The following is a 20,310-nucleotide window of genomic DNA, read 5'->3' as shown; positions in this document are numbered from 1 at the left end:
TACAGATTTTTCTGGCTATAAAACATGTGCAGGGAAGATATTACAATATATAGCAACTAGTGCTCTGCATCTGGGTGCACTTCACACACCAGTGCCCAACACTGTTTTTCTCACTTCTTTTTTTAATGGAATCAAGTGCCCTGTCTACTAAATAAGGGCTTTCTAATTTTATGTTATTTATTGCTTCAGAGGGGGAGGAGGAAGAATTTCCTTAGCAGAGCAAAAATAAACCGGACATCATCAGCCAGAAAAGATATCAACACTAACTGATAGAAAGTGTTTAATTTAATATAAACCATAAATTATTTAGAATTGCAGGTAATCAGTGAAATCATTAGTGAAAGTTTACAACATAATACTCAAGAAAAAAAAACAACAAAAGAAAAACCTGATTAATGACATACAACTGCAAAAGGAAAGCAAAGAACACGGTTTGAAGTGAAATATTTCATTCAGACAGAAGAATGTGTATTTGGCAAGACTGCTGCCAAAGCAGCCAGGAACTCTGACAAAACTGCAATGCACCTTTATTATGTGTAGAAAACCTCATTTGAAAATATAAGTGCCTGGAATCTGCAACACTTATTTGTATAGGTAAGCATGGGTAGTCCTACTGAAGTCACAGTAGATGCATAGTTAGTTACTAAACAATTCACTTAAGTGCTGCAAAATGTGGTCTCGGTGGATATTTATTTCCCACCAGGAGAACACTTTTTAAAAGCCTGTTTTTTTCAGGTACACTGTAACATCAGCATTCCTTTGAAATGTCACCATTCTGAACACTGCTCGACTTTACAACAGAATTGTAAAATGCTTATTCAAGAACTTCAGTTGTGGTCAGGCTTGTCCTGTTCTAGATCACACTTAGGACTCTATTCTCTGCTTGCAACAGACTGATCAGCAGTCCACTGAAATGTCAGGTCAGCCTGGCTTAAAATATGATCACATGTTTAACACTACATTTGTCAGTGGGGTTCTCATGAAATATGAAAATGCATTTCAGATTTTACCAGTACAGTGAGTAGCTCAGCATTGAAGTTCTGTTAATTTCAAGGAACCCTGAACAAAATTGTTCTGAACAGGCTTACACCACTGGTAACTCACAACCAGCACCATTTTGTGCATTTGATTGATTTATTTCTTTATTGTTGTTGTTCTTTATTCCTTGTCAGTCCTAGAAGTGAAGATCAGTTGCAGCACTCAAGTGTAAGTGTATACTGCATGTCACACCAGTATTTGGAATTAAATGATGACTACACATCATAGCATTCAGGCTCAAAAGCAGTATTTGTCATTCCACTTGTTCTTAAGTTTGAGCTTCTCACTGCCCTTTTCTTCTTCTTCAATTCCACCCCATGGGCTGTAGGTTCATTTTGAACACCATTAGCTGATGATACTGGAGAATCGAGGCCCATTAAGTAGGGCTGATTTTCTATCTCGTTCTTCTGTACCCCTTTCTTCTTTTTCTTTAAGCTTCTAGAGAAAAGCAGATATAAAAAGAGTAAAAGAAATAGAAAGTTAGCTCAAATTTCCACCCACAGCTGATGTGTTAGAGCAATTGTCTGCCTGTTCCCCTTGAGTACAATGCTGAAACAGCTACAAAAACTACTGTTCCACTGCAGAACAAAGACAGAAAAAAGAAACACAAGGACAAAATATGTGACCACTCTACTACTATGCTTTTCAACATGTCACAGCACTGCCTTGAAAAGAACTGTTCCTGATCCTAAAAATCAGAAAGTCTTGATTGACAGTCAACAGATGTAATAAAAAATGCCAATTACAATCTCCATCATCATAGAAGTCATTGCACAAACCTTTTTTTTCCCCCCCTTTTCTTAGTTTATGTACTTATTCTTGCAATTAAAGAGAAATTTATGGTTTATTTATTGAATGCTTTAAGGGAGACAGTCAGAAGATTAGTTTTCCTATTTTAACTATGATACATTGATAGGATTAGTCAGTTCAATGTCTATTCGTGCTTGTTAGACTTCATAAAATGACAAAGGTATCAGTCAAATTCCTGTATTTTTTCCCAGTCAGCAGCCTGAACAAGGGAATCAGACTGGTCTTGCAGATGATGCCAGGGACTACAGATGTTACACCACTTCTACTATACATTCCCGTCCTTGGCAGAAGTTGTAACTTTAACTATATAATAGTTCAATTGCAATCTATCAAGGGTAGTTACTGTCTTCAGCCAATATTTGTACTCCACATTGCACAAACTAACACTGGTTTGTGTTGTGTTGGATGCTGTTGAAGCATGCAATGAAGCAGAAGAATCAAGACTACAGAATGCAATGAATGTTTCTTACTTCCCCAAAAACTCCACTGCAAGGCCAATTATACTTGGTGATACTACACTAATGTAATATTTTTTATATTTTTAAAGATTTATCTATTAACCTTGATAACGGAATTGTTATCTACCTATAAGTTTGATACATATTTTAAAAACTAAACTGTATATCCACAAGCACGTAAATGGCTGCAGTTCTAATACTAAAATATCCCAAGGGAAAAGATTCAGGGTGTTATGACCCTCTGCATTAGGATTCCTTGGAGAAGTTGAGAAGTTGAGTAGTATTGCTGCCTGAGGAAATCAGGATCCAAAATCATAATTAATCATTAAACATAATTTTCTACCAAATGGAGTGTTCAGCTGGATCTGATGTATAACCATCGTAACATTACAGAGAGACCACTACCTTGTGTAGCACAAGAAAACCGTAAAACTAGAATACATCTAAGGAGATAAAAGTCTGCACAAAGAAATGGCATCTAAACATTACTATTCAAATGATGAAGATATCATGCAGATTTTCAGTGTAAAACTAATCAATCTAATTCTGAGAAGCAGTTTTTATCCTTTTATTATTTGAACAATCACATCAGGTGTGATAATGTAACAAATCTTTGAGATATTCTAATAAAAATCCTATGTTGCTTGACATCTATTATACGGAGCTTTCTGCTTCCCTTAAAGACTGCAGAAGTCAGGTTAACTTCTTGGCTAGGATAAAAATGTAACTGTCACCTTGGAGAAAGTTTGTTTTCATACTGCAAAACTATCTTCCATTTGGAAATTCTGAAAGGTAGGTAATTCCATCAGGACTTACCATTCAGTTCATTCTACAGCAGGCATTGTGGCCATACTGTTTTAATAGGAAAAGTGGCAAACCTCATTTGAAGGTTCAAATAAAGGTATAGTGAGTTGTGGAGGTGTTAAATTTAATTTCTCCATAGAGAAACCGTGTAGTAATTATCATATCCCAACAGATTTCAGGGGTCAATCCCGGGACTGGTGCTCTTCAACATTTTTATTTGTGACCTAGACAGTGGGATTGAGTACACCCTCAGCAAGTTTGCACACAGCACCAAGCTGAGTGGTGAAGTTGATATGAAAGAATGAAGGGATGTTCCCAAAAGGGACCTGGACAAGCTTGAGAAGTGGACACGAACCTAATGAGGTACAAGGCCAAGTGGTAGGTGTTGCACTTGGACTGAGGCAACTCCAGGTGTGTACGCAGACTCAGAGAAGAGCTCAATTTGGGGTTCTGGAAGGCAAATTGTAAACTGAGTTGCATCAAAAGAATAGTGGCCAGCAGAGCAAGGGAGAGGTGATTGTCTTCCTCTATTCTGCCCTTGTGAGGCTCCACCCATAGTACCATGTTCAGGCCTGGAGCTCCCAGCACAAGATGTGGAGTGGGTCTAGAGGGCCACAAAGATGATCAGTGGGATACAGCACCTCTCCTATGAGCTGGGGTTGTTCACTACAGAGAAGAGAAGGCTGTGGGAAGACCTTCCAGTACTCACAGGGAACTCAAAAACAGAAGGGAGACTCACTTTGCAACATAATCTAAGATGTTAGCTTAGGCCTTCTCAGTATGAGACCCTTTCCATTTTAATTTTTAGACAGTGCAAAAAGAATCTTCCATTTGTATAAATAAAGCCTAATACACAGGGAAGGAATGCCACAGGACAAGGCTCTATCCCTTAGTTATGATTATCACATACACAATAGCATATGATTTTGTGCGTGTGTATGTATATATAAACTGTCATTTCCTTCACATTTTAGGTGTGAATTACTCTTTTTGAATGAGTACCCTAGTACCACTTTCTTGTTTTGCTAGCTAAGACAAAATAACACTGCAGACATTTATCACTATTTCCTAGCAGATGTAACACTGCAAATTATTATGAATGTTTCTTGCTTACTGTGTTGCAGGTGAGTCTCTGTCTGTGTCACGCTCTGAGATGCATTTCAGGCCCCCTGACTTACTGACGTCTGGTGACATCTGTAAAATTAAAAAAAAAAAAAAAAGCAGGAAGGTAAAAAGAAGAAAGACAACAGGGCCAACACATGTACATTGAAAAACCCACCAGCTTCCTGAATAAGGAGAGAATATACCCCGTTTGAAAAAGAATGTCTATCAGCCATAAAATGTTAACTCCTATGTGGTTACAAACAAGGAAACAGTAGCCAGCTTTAAAAAAAAAAAAAAGAGAGAGAGAGACAGAGACAGCTACTGGCAAATAAAATACAGTTTACAAGTATGTAAAAACAAGAAGTTAAGATCTGCTTTTAAGTAAGTTTAAAATATATACAAGTCCGTGAAGAATTACAGTTATTTGTGCTACTTCGTGGATAAATATAGAATGCTACAAAGCCATCTCATTGTATGTTTTTAACAAGAGAACTGCCCTTTTAAAAACAAAGCAAAACAAACCTCTAGGTAACTTCAGGTTACTAGAAAAGTTTAAGTAAACACTCTCATTACCAATGTAAGGTAGTTAGTGGTTCTCTACGCTACTCACCCATACTTACTGTAAGAACTCTCAAAAGAACATGGTGACTGTCCTTCCTGAGTTTAATATTTTCACAGGATTTTTCACATTTTCTCTGCCACCTTCCACACAAACTGTTCACAAATACATGGTAACTATCCAAATATAGTCTCACTTTCATGGAGGACAGAACCCAATTCAACCAAGAGGCTGGATGTTCTCACCTAAAATTTGCTCTCTTGGAATATGGCCTTCACTATGCATCCAGCTATGGCCTTCAGGCACACTGTAGGTTTAGATCTGATATCACAGTTTCATTGATGAAAAACTGCCGTGGACCTGTACTTTAGGCCGACAAGATTGTCACATTCTGTAAGCATCCATTTGGTACAGCACACATGAGAGAAAACCAGGAGTAACAACCAGGCAGGCCCTGTGAGAGTAGTTCCCATGAAGATCTTGGAAACTGGACAAAAAGTCTCTTTCAGAACTGTGGAGCCCAAGGCAGAGAAGAGAGGTAGAGATTAGATCTGGTACTTTCCGAAATGCAGGATCTTTCACAGAGTAAAGAGAAGAATGGCCTTGAAACTAACTTGGCCCATGATTACAATTTTTTAGTTCAGCTTCAGATTCAGAGTCTGCCTAAAGCAAAACCAACTACATTGTTTCTGAATTTCTCAAATAGCTATGGTGGTAAAAAGATCTGCCCATTCAGTTCTGCCAAGCACAGAGGCACTCATCTGCTTGTAAATAAGATCCTTAATATTCTGGTATCAGCCTGAATGGCTCGAATAAAGAGTCAGTTATTGACATGACCATCTCTGAAAGTGCAGCTAAAAATGAGTGAGCATCTTTCTGCAGTTCTGAAGTGCCAGACAACAATACAACATCTAAAAAAAGCAACCACAAAATCAGAATTTTCTGGAAGGGACAAAGAGGAGGGTGGGGAGAAGGGGAAGAAAAAACATAGCTCTTGACCATCTAGTCTGCCAACTGGTTATTTCATTTTTTGACTTCCCATGCAAGGTATATCACAGTCACTCCAGATTGAATGGAAACAGAAAACAATGGGTTGTTACACAGAAATTTATATATATATATATATATATATATATATATATATAAGCAATCTTTACAAAATCAGCATGATTTGGAAATTCAATATGTTAAAACAACTATGACAATACCGTTTTCAAACACTAAATTTATCCATCACAGATTTCAAAGCTCTAAAGAATAAAACTCAGCGTTTCCCTGTCAAGTGCTATTGTCCAGGTTTTATTCTGGATAAAGTGCATCTGGAATAGAATTATCTTCACATGCAAATACTGTACTGGAACCAGAATTTGCATTTTCCAAACCTCAGTTTCAGGCCTTGAAGAAGTCAATTACTTTCTTAAAATTGAGTTAATCGAAAAAAAAAACCAGCCACACACCTACTTGATGCGAGTAATTGAATGATATTTGAGCTTTTTTTTCCTTCATCCAGCTCTCTGGTATTATTTTGTTAATTTGGTATTATTTTACTGAAGAAACAGGGTCAAGACCCCACTGAGTTACTGAATTCATATATGAATGCTGCCCACAACAACCATGTTCAAACATTAGTCACTAGAAACAGTCTGCTGAAATAATACAGTTTGTTGGGTAATTAGATAAAAAATCAGCATAATGCAGCACTGGGCTGAGAAAAAAACCTACACACACAGAATCCTTGTTAATAGAGCAATAAACTTCAGACTAGGTCAACGATAAAAGTAAACACAAAAGGAAGAAATACAATGCCACTGATATGAACATACAAGGGACTGCTGAAAAGGATATGACTCTTAAATAACAAATCCTTCCTACAGCATTGGTAACCTTGAGTTCCTTGCCAAATACAATCACACATTCCCTTTGCCTGTTGTCAGAGCTAAATCTTTCCCTGAAAATCCTGTGTGAACAATGTTCAACTAGGGGTTTTTTTACTATCCTTATTTGAGTGAATATAACTGAACTTCTATATTTTACTAATGCTTAAAAAAAAAAAGCCCATTCCAGTAGCATTCCCTTAAATGCCACTACAGAAGACTGCCATCTCTTACATTTAAAAATACTTCTCAATACTAAAACAAAGAAAATTAGCCTTGGTTTACAGTTATGAGATTGAAGTATCCACAAAGTTCCTACTATCTGTTAAAAAACTACGCGTTTCATAGGTGGGCTTTTATATATTCAAACACACCATTTCAGTGTGGGTACCAAGGAAAGAAAAGCATGCGATTGGACTACCTTGGCATAGCTGTGTTCAGCTGGCACCGTAATTAATGAGAATTCCTAGGGTATGTAGGGACAGAGTCCCAGTTCTCCAGAGCACTGCCTGAATATGATAGCTTTCTTTCTTACCTCATTCCTACAAACTTTCAAGCATGTAATGAGGCAGGAACTGCATTGCTACAAGATCTTTTTGAAGCAGATCTCACTACCACTGTCGTCTCTTCTTTCCCATCTCCCTTAGCCCAGTACTTGACCTATTTTTCCCATCTCAGTGATACATGCAAGCAGCAGCAGTACTGAAGGAACAAGTAAAGTGGGGGCAGTTGCAAGAAGATGGTGCTACAAGTGGGATGAAAGCAGTGCAGTGAATTAGGCAAGGGAGTGTAGAGGGGCATGCAAGTATGTAGCTAAGGAGGTTGTGCTAACACTTGGATGCTGATAGTGCACCAGAGGTACACTGATGTAAAGAGAACCCGAATTCTAGAGCATAGAGGGACTAATGAGACTACTCATCAGCTCTTTCCCTATTTCTATACCTTTTGACCTCTTGCAATGTATGAGAAGATTTCACAGGAAACACTGAACTACTCTCCACTATAGTCAGTGTACTGGCAACACTGGACTACTAAGTACAGTTACAGATATGGTGTTAGCTTTTAAAATTATCCACACTGCAGAATTACTAGGGTTGTGTTTGCTGAAAAGAAAACGTGTCAGGTAATTAATAAGAACGTTTTGAATTCCTCTGTTCCAAAGAACAAATACTGGACACAGTGTAACAAATTTTGTACAGTGCCACCAGTGGTGCTCCATTTTGTTGTTATATTCTATTTCTCCACCCTTTGAAAGATACTGTGTACAAGAAAGGCAGGAAAATATCAGTTCATTCTGAAGGTCCTTTTACTATGATTACTACCATAAAGACATATTGCAATAAAGCATTCACTTTCCTTTCTAGAAGATGTGCACACTTTGCAGTTCCTTTGGCCTTAATTCGTTGATGCTAAACACTGTATGCTTCCACAAAAGAAGCAATAAAGGAAAATAAAAATAAAAATAAAAATAAAAGGTTAAGTACACAATCACTTTTTAATTACACAAGTCCTTATCCCTGCTGCAGAATCCACAGCAGTAAGTCAGGCATTAAATGCTCCCTGTGCTACTCACAGAACATATCAGATGCATCAGAACACACTTCATAGGAGAACCTGAAGCAGAAGGTATCTAAAGGAAATACCTAGGACAAGGTCTCGTAAGTCTAGACCCTTGTCAGTGCTTTCCTCTAAGCTGAGTAGAACTATCTTGATAACCAATGGTCTGGAGAGGTCTCTGACAGACTAAGAGGCAGATGGACAGAATGGAACGGTGCAGGCAATCTGAAATTATTTCCTTCCTCTATTTTGGTGACTGAAGTGGTGGAAGTAAATGTGCTTGCTCCATAGCCTCCTCTGAACAAGGTAACACTCCCAGAGAAGCTGTTTCTACAGAACCTCATCTAATAAAAGATTTATTGGATCACAGAGAGCAAGAACAAACATGTCTTTGTCTTTTGACACTAATCTTTAGAACATCAAACTCTCCTAGAATTAACTTTATATTTTCTATTATACAGTCTGTGGATGACAACATTCATACCAACATATTTTATGTCCTCAGAACTATGTTGATGTCTCCAGTCAAAACTGCTTTAGTGAATCAAATTTAGGAGAAATGCTGCGACACCACACCACGCTCCTAATTTTCCCTCCTCCTGTAACGCACCTCTCCAGAGATCTCCCCATTAAATGAAAAACTGACAGGAGTCTTTGCTGGTGGAATTACACAGAATTTTATTGACCCTACTTCTGAACTAAGTATATGAAATTCCCCTTGCAGAAATGCTAGAGCAGCAGGCAGAGGACTTTGCCTCATCTAGTCATTGAAAATGCAAAATCCTGGGCCTGCTCACAGCTAGGAGAGACCAGCAGCCTGAAGCACTACAGTTCAGAACAGGTGTTTTCAGTCTTCAAGTCTTGTCTTCTGGGAACTTATCTGCGGTTAAGGCTTTGCATTTAAATTTGCATAAAAATGGTTCAATCCCATTCAGAGAGAGGCTATGAGGACACAAGGAGAAAACAGTGGGGAAGAGAGAATTCAGCTTGCTCCTGAGAGCCATTTTAATAGGATAAAAGTCCATCAGTAGTATTTTTGGTTCTGTTTCAGCTTAGTTTGATTTTTCCTATCTTTAAGCAGTCAGCAGTCCCTTACAGCAAATGTCTATGGATGTGATACTACAAGATATCTACTTTTCCCAATAAATAAGCTTGCTTACGAATCAAATAACAGTATTTTCAATAACTTAAATAATAGTATAAACAGAGGCACAAATGTTTATGAGACAGAATTCATAGGAACTTAGGGGTGGTTTTGGACCTGAATAAGAAAGAGCTACCAGCTCTTTATTTTAGAAATAGGACCATACATTCTAAATAGAGAGGAATTCAACTTGAACAGAACACAATCCCTTTTATAGGGAAAACAGAGTATCTAAAAATAAGAAACTATAGAACTAAAGAGGTCAGACAATGCTTATGAGAAATAGTCTATTCCTAGTAGATAGTAAATTTCCTTTAGATTTCTTCAGGCAAAAACAAAGTAATTACCATTCCAAGATCAGGATTTACAAAGTTGTGTGTATTTCACACTGCTGCAGAAGAACACACAATAACTTCGCAGAATGATTCTAGAAAAGTACACTTTCAGCTCAAAAGGTGTCAATGACTCCAGAAGAAGAGATCTGTAATCATATGAGGCAAGAATGAAGCCCGGTTACAAGCTTCAGTATATTAATCCAATTTAATATCCCATTTTTGTGGGTCTGCATCTTCTCTGAACTTCCACAGTGAACACACCTCTGTGTGTTTGAAGTGTGGAAAGTCTTCAGCTCTGTTCACTGTGAAAGTTTTATTATGTCGATTTTTAAAATGTGTCCCCTTGGAAATTCAGTTCTTCCTCATTCTTGTTTGTCCTAACTGATAATCCATCACTGAAGTGTTTCCCAATAACCAGAAGAAAAACACAAAGAAGAATACAGAAGCAAAACAAACTATAACATGATGATGTTTTGATTGAACTACTAGCAAAAGCTCAAGTTAGTATTTTTGGAAATACTGTTGAGTAAGCTTCCTATGCTTTTTAATTTTTAAATATAATTAATAAATTTTGAATACACAAAAACATCCAACCACACTGACAGAGCTTAAGCCCAGAGGAAAAGCCTTAATAGGTTGGCAGGTTACTTCTACAGATGTGAGGCTAAGTCTAATAACCTGCTCCGGGGAAAAAAAAAAGTGAGAATGTGAATTATTTATGTGAACACACTGATAATCTCAAACCTTGTTTAAATATACATGGAGTCAAATTTTGATTATCTATAGTCAGATTATCCAAACCATGCAATAACAGTGTAGTTCTAGGAAGTAAACCATCTCTTTTCATGCATACAAACATTATATACCTTGACTTCATTTTTCCAAGACACATATACTAGAAAAAAATATTTTCTTACAGGTTGTATGGATATGTTAAATTACTCCTTCCTATTATTGCCACATAACCTTGAACTGAAATACTCTGCATTGAGAATCCTTTTGGAATCAGTTTAAAGAATACATAGTAGGGACACCAAGTAATAAAAGGCACTCACAATGTTTTTACACAGTAGAACATTTCTGGTAAAAAAAAATGAAGTATCTCAGACCTGCTAAAATTTTGAAAATCCCAATTTCTCATTTTTAACAGAAAATTTACTGAACTCCTGCCTTTTGTTCTTTCACCTTAAGGAACCTGAAAACAGTAGATGTACTGGAACAGCCAGATGACAGGTCTGTTTCCATTTCTTGGGATTCTTCAACAGCATAGTGAGAACTTCACTCCACGAAATCTCTATTGGCAGTTTAAATGTATGTTGTAATTAAAGATGATTATGACTTAATTTTGTGGCTCAGGAGTTAAGTAACTCATAACGCAGGAAAACAAGGTTTGCATAAAATTATTATATTATGAATGCAAAGCTCACCGTAGAAATAATTTTGAAAGCTCTTTGAACTACAAGAAAATGGTCTGTATTTGCAAAGATTAATGTTGGATCCTAAGTACTGCATACTCTTCTAATGTTAACAATTGCATTTTATTCACTCATCATATATTCTGATGATTTGCTAGATACTAGTGTGCTTATAATACCTGCAGTTGGAAAACAAGTTTTAAAAAGCCTATCTGGTATTTTCAGGGATTAGAACTACAGTATTCTTTATTTGCTTTTTAGATGTTCTTTGAATTTCTATAGTCTTAACAGAAGTAATATTTAAGAATTCCTCAAAAAATACATGAAGAACAAGAGACACATCAGACCTGGATGTAAGTATCTAGGAAAGCATGCCTGTGGCCAAAAAAGAAGCATAACAAAAAACATTTGCTCATATTTTCTAGTCTGTGGTAACAATTTAAGCAACAACTTAATCTCTTTTTTTCTTTCCCCCAGAGAAAATAGGGTATTTTTTTTTTTCTTTTTTGCTATTACAAAACAATGATTTTTCATATTCTTCATGTAGAAGAAATTGGTGTTTCTTTTCTGCTGTACTAATGAAAAAATGAAAGGAATAGGAAGAAAAATTGCTGTGTCACTGCTGCAACACAGGAACTGCCATAACTGATCAGCCCCCTCAGTGGTCCTCTTAGCAGTTTTGTCTGAGAAGTATCTGGTATTGCTGAAAACCAAAGCTCTGGAGAACTTCACTGTGACAAACAGCCCATTGACAGTTTGCTTCTTTTATGCAGCACTCAGCAGCTTTTGTTGAAACCATTACACTTCGAGTCATCTCATGCTTCCCACAGAGATTTGACTCATTTGCTCTAACTCCAACTCACTGTCTTTTTGGTGAGTTGTACAATGCATACGCCAGTACGCTAAATACTTACGTAACTTGGGAAAAAATCAGCTAGATTTGTGTTTCTCAGTCATTTAGATGCTTTTGGAATCTAAGTCATTATCTCAGCCTAAGCTTTGATATTAAAAAAAAAAAACAAAACAATTTTGAATGTTTAAGTTTTAATAGCATCTTGTAGCAGCTGGTTCACCAGATTAACTAAATATAAACAACAATTTCCTTCTACAACACTATGTATGTTCCATCGTGGCTTAATTCTCCCAGATCTTGTTTAGCAAAAGGGAGGAGGAAGGAGGGTGCATCCAGTGCACTTCCCTACACCATGTATTATTTTATTTACTCTCTTCCTCATTGCTCATTGTTTAATACTGTTAAGTATATCCTCCTATACCCTTTTTTTCTAGCACTTTTCCCTTTTCTGGCACTGTTAATTGCTACACAAGATGAAAAGCAACACATCTGTCTGGTAATGGACTACAGCTGCAAACTCATGCATTATACCATTTGAATATCTGTATATATTACGTATGCTTTATTAGAAAATTCAAACTAATGATTAAATTTGAATTTTTCAATTTAATTTGAAGTTCCAGCAGAACAGAGTAAAGAAAATCTCAGTGAAAAATAAATAAAATTAAGCAGTACTGGAAGTATTACTAGTAATACAAAAACTACTGTTAGAATAATACGTCAACTACTGACATTTGGCAAAATCTAAGACTGAACAAACGTTATTTCTCATCAAGCTGAATAAATACTGGCTGTATTGGTTAGTACTGGTTAGTGTTGGTTAGTAATCAATAAACACTGGTTAGTACGCTTAACAGTTATTTTGAGTTAGTAAACAAACTAGATTTCTATTAAACTGAAACAAAAAAATTAAGATAAAAAGATTATCAAGTCTTTAATGACAATGTGTAGGCTCAGCTCTCCATTTTTTTCTTATCAGTTATGCAAGACATAGTGTGAGTATAGCAACATATTCCCTCTGTGATACCTTTGCTTCTGGTAATGCAGATAACAGATAAACGAAATCTTCATGCTTTCCTGTAATGTAGTTATTTCTCCTATATTTGTTCCACTCTGCATTTAGAGGAGATTTCATATCTGGAAGTAATGCACCCCTGCCTTTATGGGACAGTGGTTTGGCTATGAGTTTTTCAGCTACCAAGTTGTAACAGGTACTTCAGATTAATTATTACTACTTGGTGTAGTGATTAATTTCATTTTCTAAGTATAGTTAGAAACATAACACTCAGTAATTCAATTTACAGCAGCTGGCTTCAAGAAGACAGTTGGTTTCAACAAGACTGCCAAGTGAGTAATCTGCACTAAATAATTTATTGAATGCTACCTCTCTATTCAAGTACATAAAAACAAAAGTTGCACAGAAAACGTTAATAAAAGTGGCTCTGAATGTTTAAACCTTCAACATTACAACATACATTACGTAGCAAAGATAAATCATCTGATAAAAGAAAAAAAGAAAACCGAGACATTCTGCATACGTTAAGTCCTGCAAATAAGATGAAATATTAAACTCCATTTTCAAGAAGTACATGGGGAAGTCAAGCCACCTTTGAGGCATCTGAACAGAAGTCCTTTTAAAATCAGTGGTATTGGTTTTGGTAGCATTTGACTAAATGAGATGCTGCAGAAAGAATACTTAGGAGAACTACAAACATATTGGAATAAAACATAACTCTTACATTCTAACAGTTATTCATTTCTATCACTTCTTTGATTACTAACTGTCCTTTGCTGTAAGAGGATCATAATCCCTGCTTTGCAGAAGGGGAACATAAACACAAAGTTTTTGATCATGGTCTCAAGACGTGAGAATCCTTTGGCAAGCTTTGCACACAGCAGTAACTCTAAATATTAAACAAAACAAAACAAAAACAACATCCTACTTTCCCCCCCCCCCCCTCTACATACATTTCCTCTAACTCCTGGCTGCTGTTCTGACTACATTCTGACTTTTAACTAAAACAACAAAAATAGGAATATTTCTGCATGCAAAGAAGTATATGGTATGTAAACAAAATGCTATATGCAACCACAATTCAAAAGCTGCTTACTATGAGAGTGATGTTAGATCTGGTCACGACAAAAGCCCTAACTGCTGGTAAATACTCCTATTTAATTACTTAGAACATCCTTTAGGGATAAAAATAATTAACCAAAGAGAAAACCTCTGGAAGTACTAAGCAGTATCTTACATATTATCACAGAAAACAATCACACCTGGAATTGAGAAAAAGGGGTGGAGTCAGAAAAAGCTTTCTACTGTTCTGTTTAAGGTTTCTTGATATTTATTTCCTTTGTTCATTCAAACTATAGTGCTGCTGCAACGTATACTCCTGAATAACATACAGGACGGGAGCAGTCATTCACATCAAAGGATCATCAGCAGCTATTAAACAGAAACGTCCACTGACAGGTAAGTATGTTTGCATGAAAGCTATCGCATGGTCTGGTAATGAGGCTTTATGATAACATTAGCCATCTTAATTAGAGAAGTATTAAATAGGTTAAAAAAAAAACCAAACTCTTGAGAGAAAACATCACAGAACTTTTCCTTCTCTAAGCAACCTGAGAGACACGGAAATCTCATAGCAAAAAGTTTGAAGAGTCTGTGAGCAGTCCATATTGAAGAGACTGTGAGCAGTCCACAGGAAGGACAAGCAAATGACAGAAAACATGTCAGGTTTTGACAAATCCATGTTGTTCCTTCAACAGTTACTTCTGCTGGATAGCTGTTAGATACTTCTGTCAGCCTTGGAGTCAAATGTAGTTTAGATGCTCATCATAATGACGCAAGAGTAAGGTAGAGTATTTAATTGCCACATGACAAAACTGATCCACAGAAGAAATGAATGTTAGATATCTGCTGAAAAAAAACCACCATATACGACTATGTGCTGTCCTGGAATGGAGCCTGCATATCACAGTTTTTGACAAAAGGAAGGAAAATTGATACAGTCCACCTGGCATACAAAGGACATACTCCATCACTGCTGCAGAAAAAAATCCTTTCTTTTCATATTAGTACCTTATGGGGTGTCGGAGAACTTTCCTCTGTTTCTTGAGGTCCTTTGGGTAGAAGAGGAGCACAGTCTGAAACTAATCCTGAAGGCTGTTCTTCATACTCTTCTGAAAACAGAAATCATAATTCATCATTGTGAGCACCATGAAACAATCTACTTTATATGAGCAACTGTGACATTACTGTCTAGCCAATAATTGTATGTAAATAAAACTGGTCAACAGACTTTGAAGCTTAACTTTGTAAGGTAGCTGGTCAAAATTTGCCCATTAGCTTTTGTTCACATTATTATGTTTAGATTTAAATTTATAGGTCCCTGGCTTATTTTGCAAGAAACAGAGGAAGGAGAAAATGCACAGGATGTGTGAGGGAAGGACAAAGGAGAAGGATGGCAGTTCAGCTAATTCTAAGTGATATCTTCTAGTTAGCATGGTCATATGTCCATGTTTTTAAGGAAGAGGCATATAGTTCGCTTGGAAGACAGAGGGAGGAACTATAAAATGGGGGGAACATCTTGAGAAATGTTGGGTTAAAAGATTTCTAAATACCAGTATAACTGATAGCTTGATAGCTTAGGAAAGCAAATGTATTTCCTGTAGCATGTAATCACATGCAATATTCGTAAATTGAATACTAACAACTCACAGGACACTGAACACCTTTATGTCAATTGACTTGTTAGGATGATTCCTATATTATTTGTTCAGTTACATTCAGTGTAGTTACATTAGTTTAATCCTAACCACTCTTATTACAAGTGCCTGGTAGCAAGTTCAGTGCTCAGATGTGAAATTTAACCAGAGTAGTTATTTTTAAAACTTCATAATGGAATTCATCTACTTGGAAACTGAGCATCCTCCATAAGTGTTGTGGAGCGGGGGAAATAAGAGTTTTACAGGATGCAATTGGCTAGATCTAACAGATATTGCCTAAAAAAGCCTAAGATGCCTGTGAAATGCTAAAATATCTTTTAAAATGTTGCCAAGGTAGGGCACGAGCCACGTGGTTATATGTAAGAAGGGATGAGGAATCAATCCAGTTTACTGATTATCAAGCCAGTACTGTATAAGCGGGAATGTTTAACCAAGCACCAATGTATTCTAAAGTCAGGTATACCAACTTGCTACACAGTTAGCTAACTTTATATGATTTCTGCATCACAATAAATCATCGTTATGCCACCTGTGTGCTACATAAATTGATATTTTCACAATAATAAGCAGTACAGCATAGTAAAATCTTGTACCATCAGTTAAACCCACATCAGTATACCAGGAAGACAGCAGCAAACTTACTTTCGCCAGCCACATAATTAGCTGGAAAATAGCCTTGCTGTCCATTTGCTAGGCTGCCAAACCACCAGTTATCATTATCTTTGTATAACACTTGGATAATGTCACTGCGATGGATGGTTAGCTCATCTGATCGATGCGCTGTGTAGTCATAAAGAGCCACTACCTAAAAGAGAGATAAGAGCACCACAGCTTTATCACAACCATGCCACAGAGAAAAAAGCACAACATTCACTTCCTCTTGCAGAAAAGCAGCTGAAACCAAAGCTGCACTTTGGTAAAAGCTGAGGCTGTCTCAAGTTTTGCTAATGGGATCAGGGGTGGTGGGAAAGCAGCAGGAGAGGCAAGATAAAGGACTGTGGGATTGTAGAAATGGTTAAGAACATTCAATTCACTAAGATTAGCTTCAAAACAGCAGCTGTTAGTTTTATAAGCAATTTACTTGTGAAGCAAAAGGAAAAAAAAACACTTCATACATTCACTTTCTCAGAATTGTTACACCACCTTCAGATCCCACTCTGAGTGCGCGTGAAGCATATGCGTTCAAATAAATACTTCAGCAGTGCTACAGTTTTACCAGAAGGAAAAGTTCAGTGGAAAAATGTTATTGCAAAGTTTTGCTTTGATCACCTTGCATTCTTCTTGTTTCTTTGGAAATACACATTTGCATAAACTATTTTATAAATATCTGCAGAAGAAACTGGTGTATATCCTACCTCGCATAACAAAGCCATTTGTCAGTGAAAAAAACAGGACATCAATACTTTTCAGAATGAAAGCGCAAACGGTGGTCAGAACCATGCACACTACATAGAATACATTGCCAGAAGCTTGCTTTCTACCCTGAACATGAAAATATAAAACATAATCTCTTATTTATTTCCCATGCTCTATGAACAAAAATCTGTTCTGACAAATTCAGAGCCAGAAATGACTGAAAAGAGGTGAACTGAAAGAAGAGGGGAATTGCTCACTTCTCTCATTGTAAGTGAAGATCATAAACATGACTTCTTTATACATAGGGCACTATTCGCCTATATAGAATCCTCACCTTCATGAATTCATAAATAAAAAGATAATAAACAGTGATTGCTAGGGAGTGATAGAAGGGTATAGTGTATTAAAGACAGTAAAGTTATTATGCAAATAGAGATTTGCATAATTTTTTTTAATGACCTATGCATGCATTTAAATCTGAATAGTGCTGAGCTGCAGTGTCTTTCATATTTGTTATTTCTATTTTCATTATGATCACCTATGAGTTATGTGTGTAAAAATATAGCCAATGTCATTTATATTTTCATACTTGCACTTCACTGATGAATCACTTATGAGTGCGAAAATACGAAAATGCTTTTACCACTGAAAACTGTATGTGGTAATTTGTGAGCTGGTTGGCTCAATGAAGTAGTATCACCATAGCTGTCACTATACAAGAAATTTATCTAAATGTGCATTCAGTAAGCATGCACTTAAATATAAAGAGTTAAACAAGGACCATATTCTGTCATCATTCTCCTCCTAGTATTAGGAAAGACGCAGCAACTACAGGTGTTGCTGACTTCAGAAACATGAACGAAAAATAGAATAGAAACACATTAAAATATACTACAGAACTCCATACAGAATCAGTGCAGAACTGGAACCTTACATGATCATGCCCAGTAAGGGGTGCTCTAACAATGCCCACTTCATCTCAATGGTTTAGGTTTTCTTAGCGATAGTACTATGAAAATCATGAGGGCAATTAAGGTAAAAGGAATTTTACACTAACCATTTGGAAGAATGAAAGGCAGAGTAATGATTATTTTTGCAGTGCCTTTTGTAAAATAGTTCTAGTGGAAATGTTTTGTTGTTTGGGAAAAAGTTACAAAAATTAATTAACATGGAAGCACTGTCAACAAACAGTTCAGACTAACCAAATAAGTCCCACATATTTCTGTCTCTCAGAAATAAAAAATTAAAATACCAACGTATCCTGTAATACAACTGGTTTAGCAAGACTGACACTTTAAAAGAAATGTGGAAATTGCCATAATAGTCTCTAGAGATAAATAATCATAAAATGAGCATAAGGGGAATACAGGAAATGTATCCCAGGACCAATGAAGTATGTAAAAGACTTGTAATTATGCCCAAAGCAATGGAATTTTCCTGATGTGACATTCAGATATGTGTTAAATGTTGTCTGAGTTCAAATTCAAGGAAAGAAAAATAAATCTATATCCACCTACATTTTACAAAATCATTTTTCAGAAATGATGTAAAATCAGCAGTAAGAAGGTTATGAACACGGAGACAAGGAAAATCGAGGGTAACAAAAACATCTTCAATCCATGGTAAAAAGCCACAATGCTTTCAAAAACACAGATCCAGTGTGGCAGGTATAGAGATACTGCAAAAAATTACATAATACTTACTGTCTCTTGCTCGAGCAGACAACTGCTTCCTCCTCTTTCCCCCAGTGCAGTCAGACGGTCATCACTCTAGAAAACGAAATATTATAACACAGTAATAAAGGTTATTGATAAACTACAATTTTATACTTCTTCCCTATGTCATACCTACTCTAAAAAAAAAAATAAAAAAATAAAAATCTGCAAAAAATCTATTTTTTAAAAAAAAAGAAAAAGCAGAAGTGATGTTGAGCAATCCAGAATAATACTGGCTATGCAGATACTTAGAGAACTTATAAAGCTTTTCAAATGCATATGTTGCACTAAAGACAACGTGTGGGAGGACAGAGAATTGATGATTATACAGACTAAGCTTGTCTGCACTGCAAATATTACAGTAGATGTTGAAGAAACTGTTGCAGTGAACTTTACCTCTGAACTGGCATGCAGAAGATTTCACTTGCACATAAGGAAGAATTTCAGGCTGATTTTAATAACCAATACTTAAACATTTAGTTCAAATAGTTCCATCTTTGCCACTTAACTCTTCAGGCTTCCAGTAAAGCCACAGGAATACCATTGTATATATAACGACAATCATTAGGATGTGCCACTACCTACAAAATTTGGTTTCTATTTAAAAAAAAAATGGCCCTTCATTTGCAAGAAAGTATAAAATACAACAAAGATTAGCAGAAAAAAAGAGAAAGACTTGAACAATGGAAGAGATGGAAGTTCTTTGCCTAATTTTTTCCAATGGCCTATTTTCACAAAGGGGAAACCAGTTTCCCCTAGATTTTGCATGCATCAAAGGATACCAACTACAATGTGGAACAGAAATATTACATAGTAATTAAAATATTTTAGAAGAGAAGAATCAAATGAGAATATTTGAAGTAAACAACATTTCCAACCATAACAGATTGTGCCACATTGCAAACAACATTGAAATTTGAGAATTTCTACCCAACTTACTTCTTTTATATTCTATTTCTTTATTCGGTTGATCCAAGGAACATCATTATTACAATCTCCGGCAGAGTAAATAGCATTTTCTGAGACAGAGATTCTTCCCATTACACATTGTTTTCTTAACTTTGCTAAGCTTATCACATATGGGAAATAAATTCTTCCTGCTCCTGAAAACCAAGGTTACATCTCATCTCCTGGCACCACTGCTGTAGTTACATGCACACACAGTGCGTACCAATGAATTTAATACAGAAACGAACAGTCACATTCGGTTCTTAAAACTTACCAAAACATCTAAGCCTACCACCCAGAGCTCTGAATTATTCCGTATATACACAAAGCAGAACACGAAAAGAAAAATAAAAAAAGTAACTGCCTGATTTGATAAGCAAATTTTGAGCAAAGAACAGTGTAAACACAATTCAGAGTATGAGACATGACCAGTGGTCTACTGGTAGCTAGCACTGCCTTACAGGTTTCAGCTATTTCTCATTTTTCACTGTCAAGGTTAAGAGAACCATGTAGGTAATGTGCTTAGCCTGTGGGATGGGAGTGCCTCCTGTTGCTCAAAAATGATTCATCAGAATTATTAGCAGTATTAGTTAGGTATCTAGTTCAGG

At 36.3% G+C, this 20,310-nt stretch overlaps 1 protein-coding gene across 12 annotated transcripts in view; it reads right to left on the bottom strand.

Annotated features, from left to right (window-relative positions):
• Nucleotides 1-263: 263 nt before the first annotated feature.
• AHI1 (Abelson helper integration site 1) overlaps nt 264-20,310 on the bottom strand; it is a 79,435-nt gene continuing 59,388 nt past the window's right edge. For 8 of the 12 annotated variants that reach the window (XR_014944828.1, XM_085543587.1, XM_015858434.3 and 5 more), the window contains 5 exons: nt 18,743-18,808; nt 16,326-16,488; nt 15,037-15,137; nt 4,225-4,304; nt 264-1,476 (listed from right to left, as the gene is read on the bottom strand). Coding sequence is in view for 8 of the 12 variants with exons in the window: in XM_085543587.1 (XP_085399713.1) it covers nt 1,254-1,476; nt 4,225-4,304; nt 15,037-15,137; nt 16,326-16,488; nt 18,743-18,808 (633 nt within the window). In the remaining 4 variants the exon portion in view is untranslated. Of the gene's footprint in view, nt 1,477-4,224; nt 4,305-15,036; nt 15,138-16,325; nt 16,489-18,742; nt 18,809-20,310 lie in introns of those variants that run through there. The other 4 variants (XR_014944825.1, XR_014944826.1, XM_015858436.3 and 1 more) reach the window with 3 other exon arrangements.

Source organism: Coturnix japonica, chromosome 3 (genome assembly GCF_054131305.1).
Source record: "Coturnix japonica strain WE chromosome 3, WE-NBRP24, whole genome shotgun sequence".
Classification (NCBI taxonomy): Eukaryota; Metazoa; Chordata; class Aves; order Galliformes; family Phasianidae; genus Coturnix; species Coturnix japonica.
This window is presented reverse-complemented; position numbering and strand designations above follow the sequence as displayed.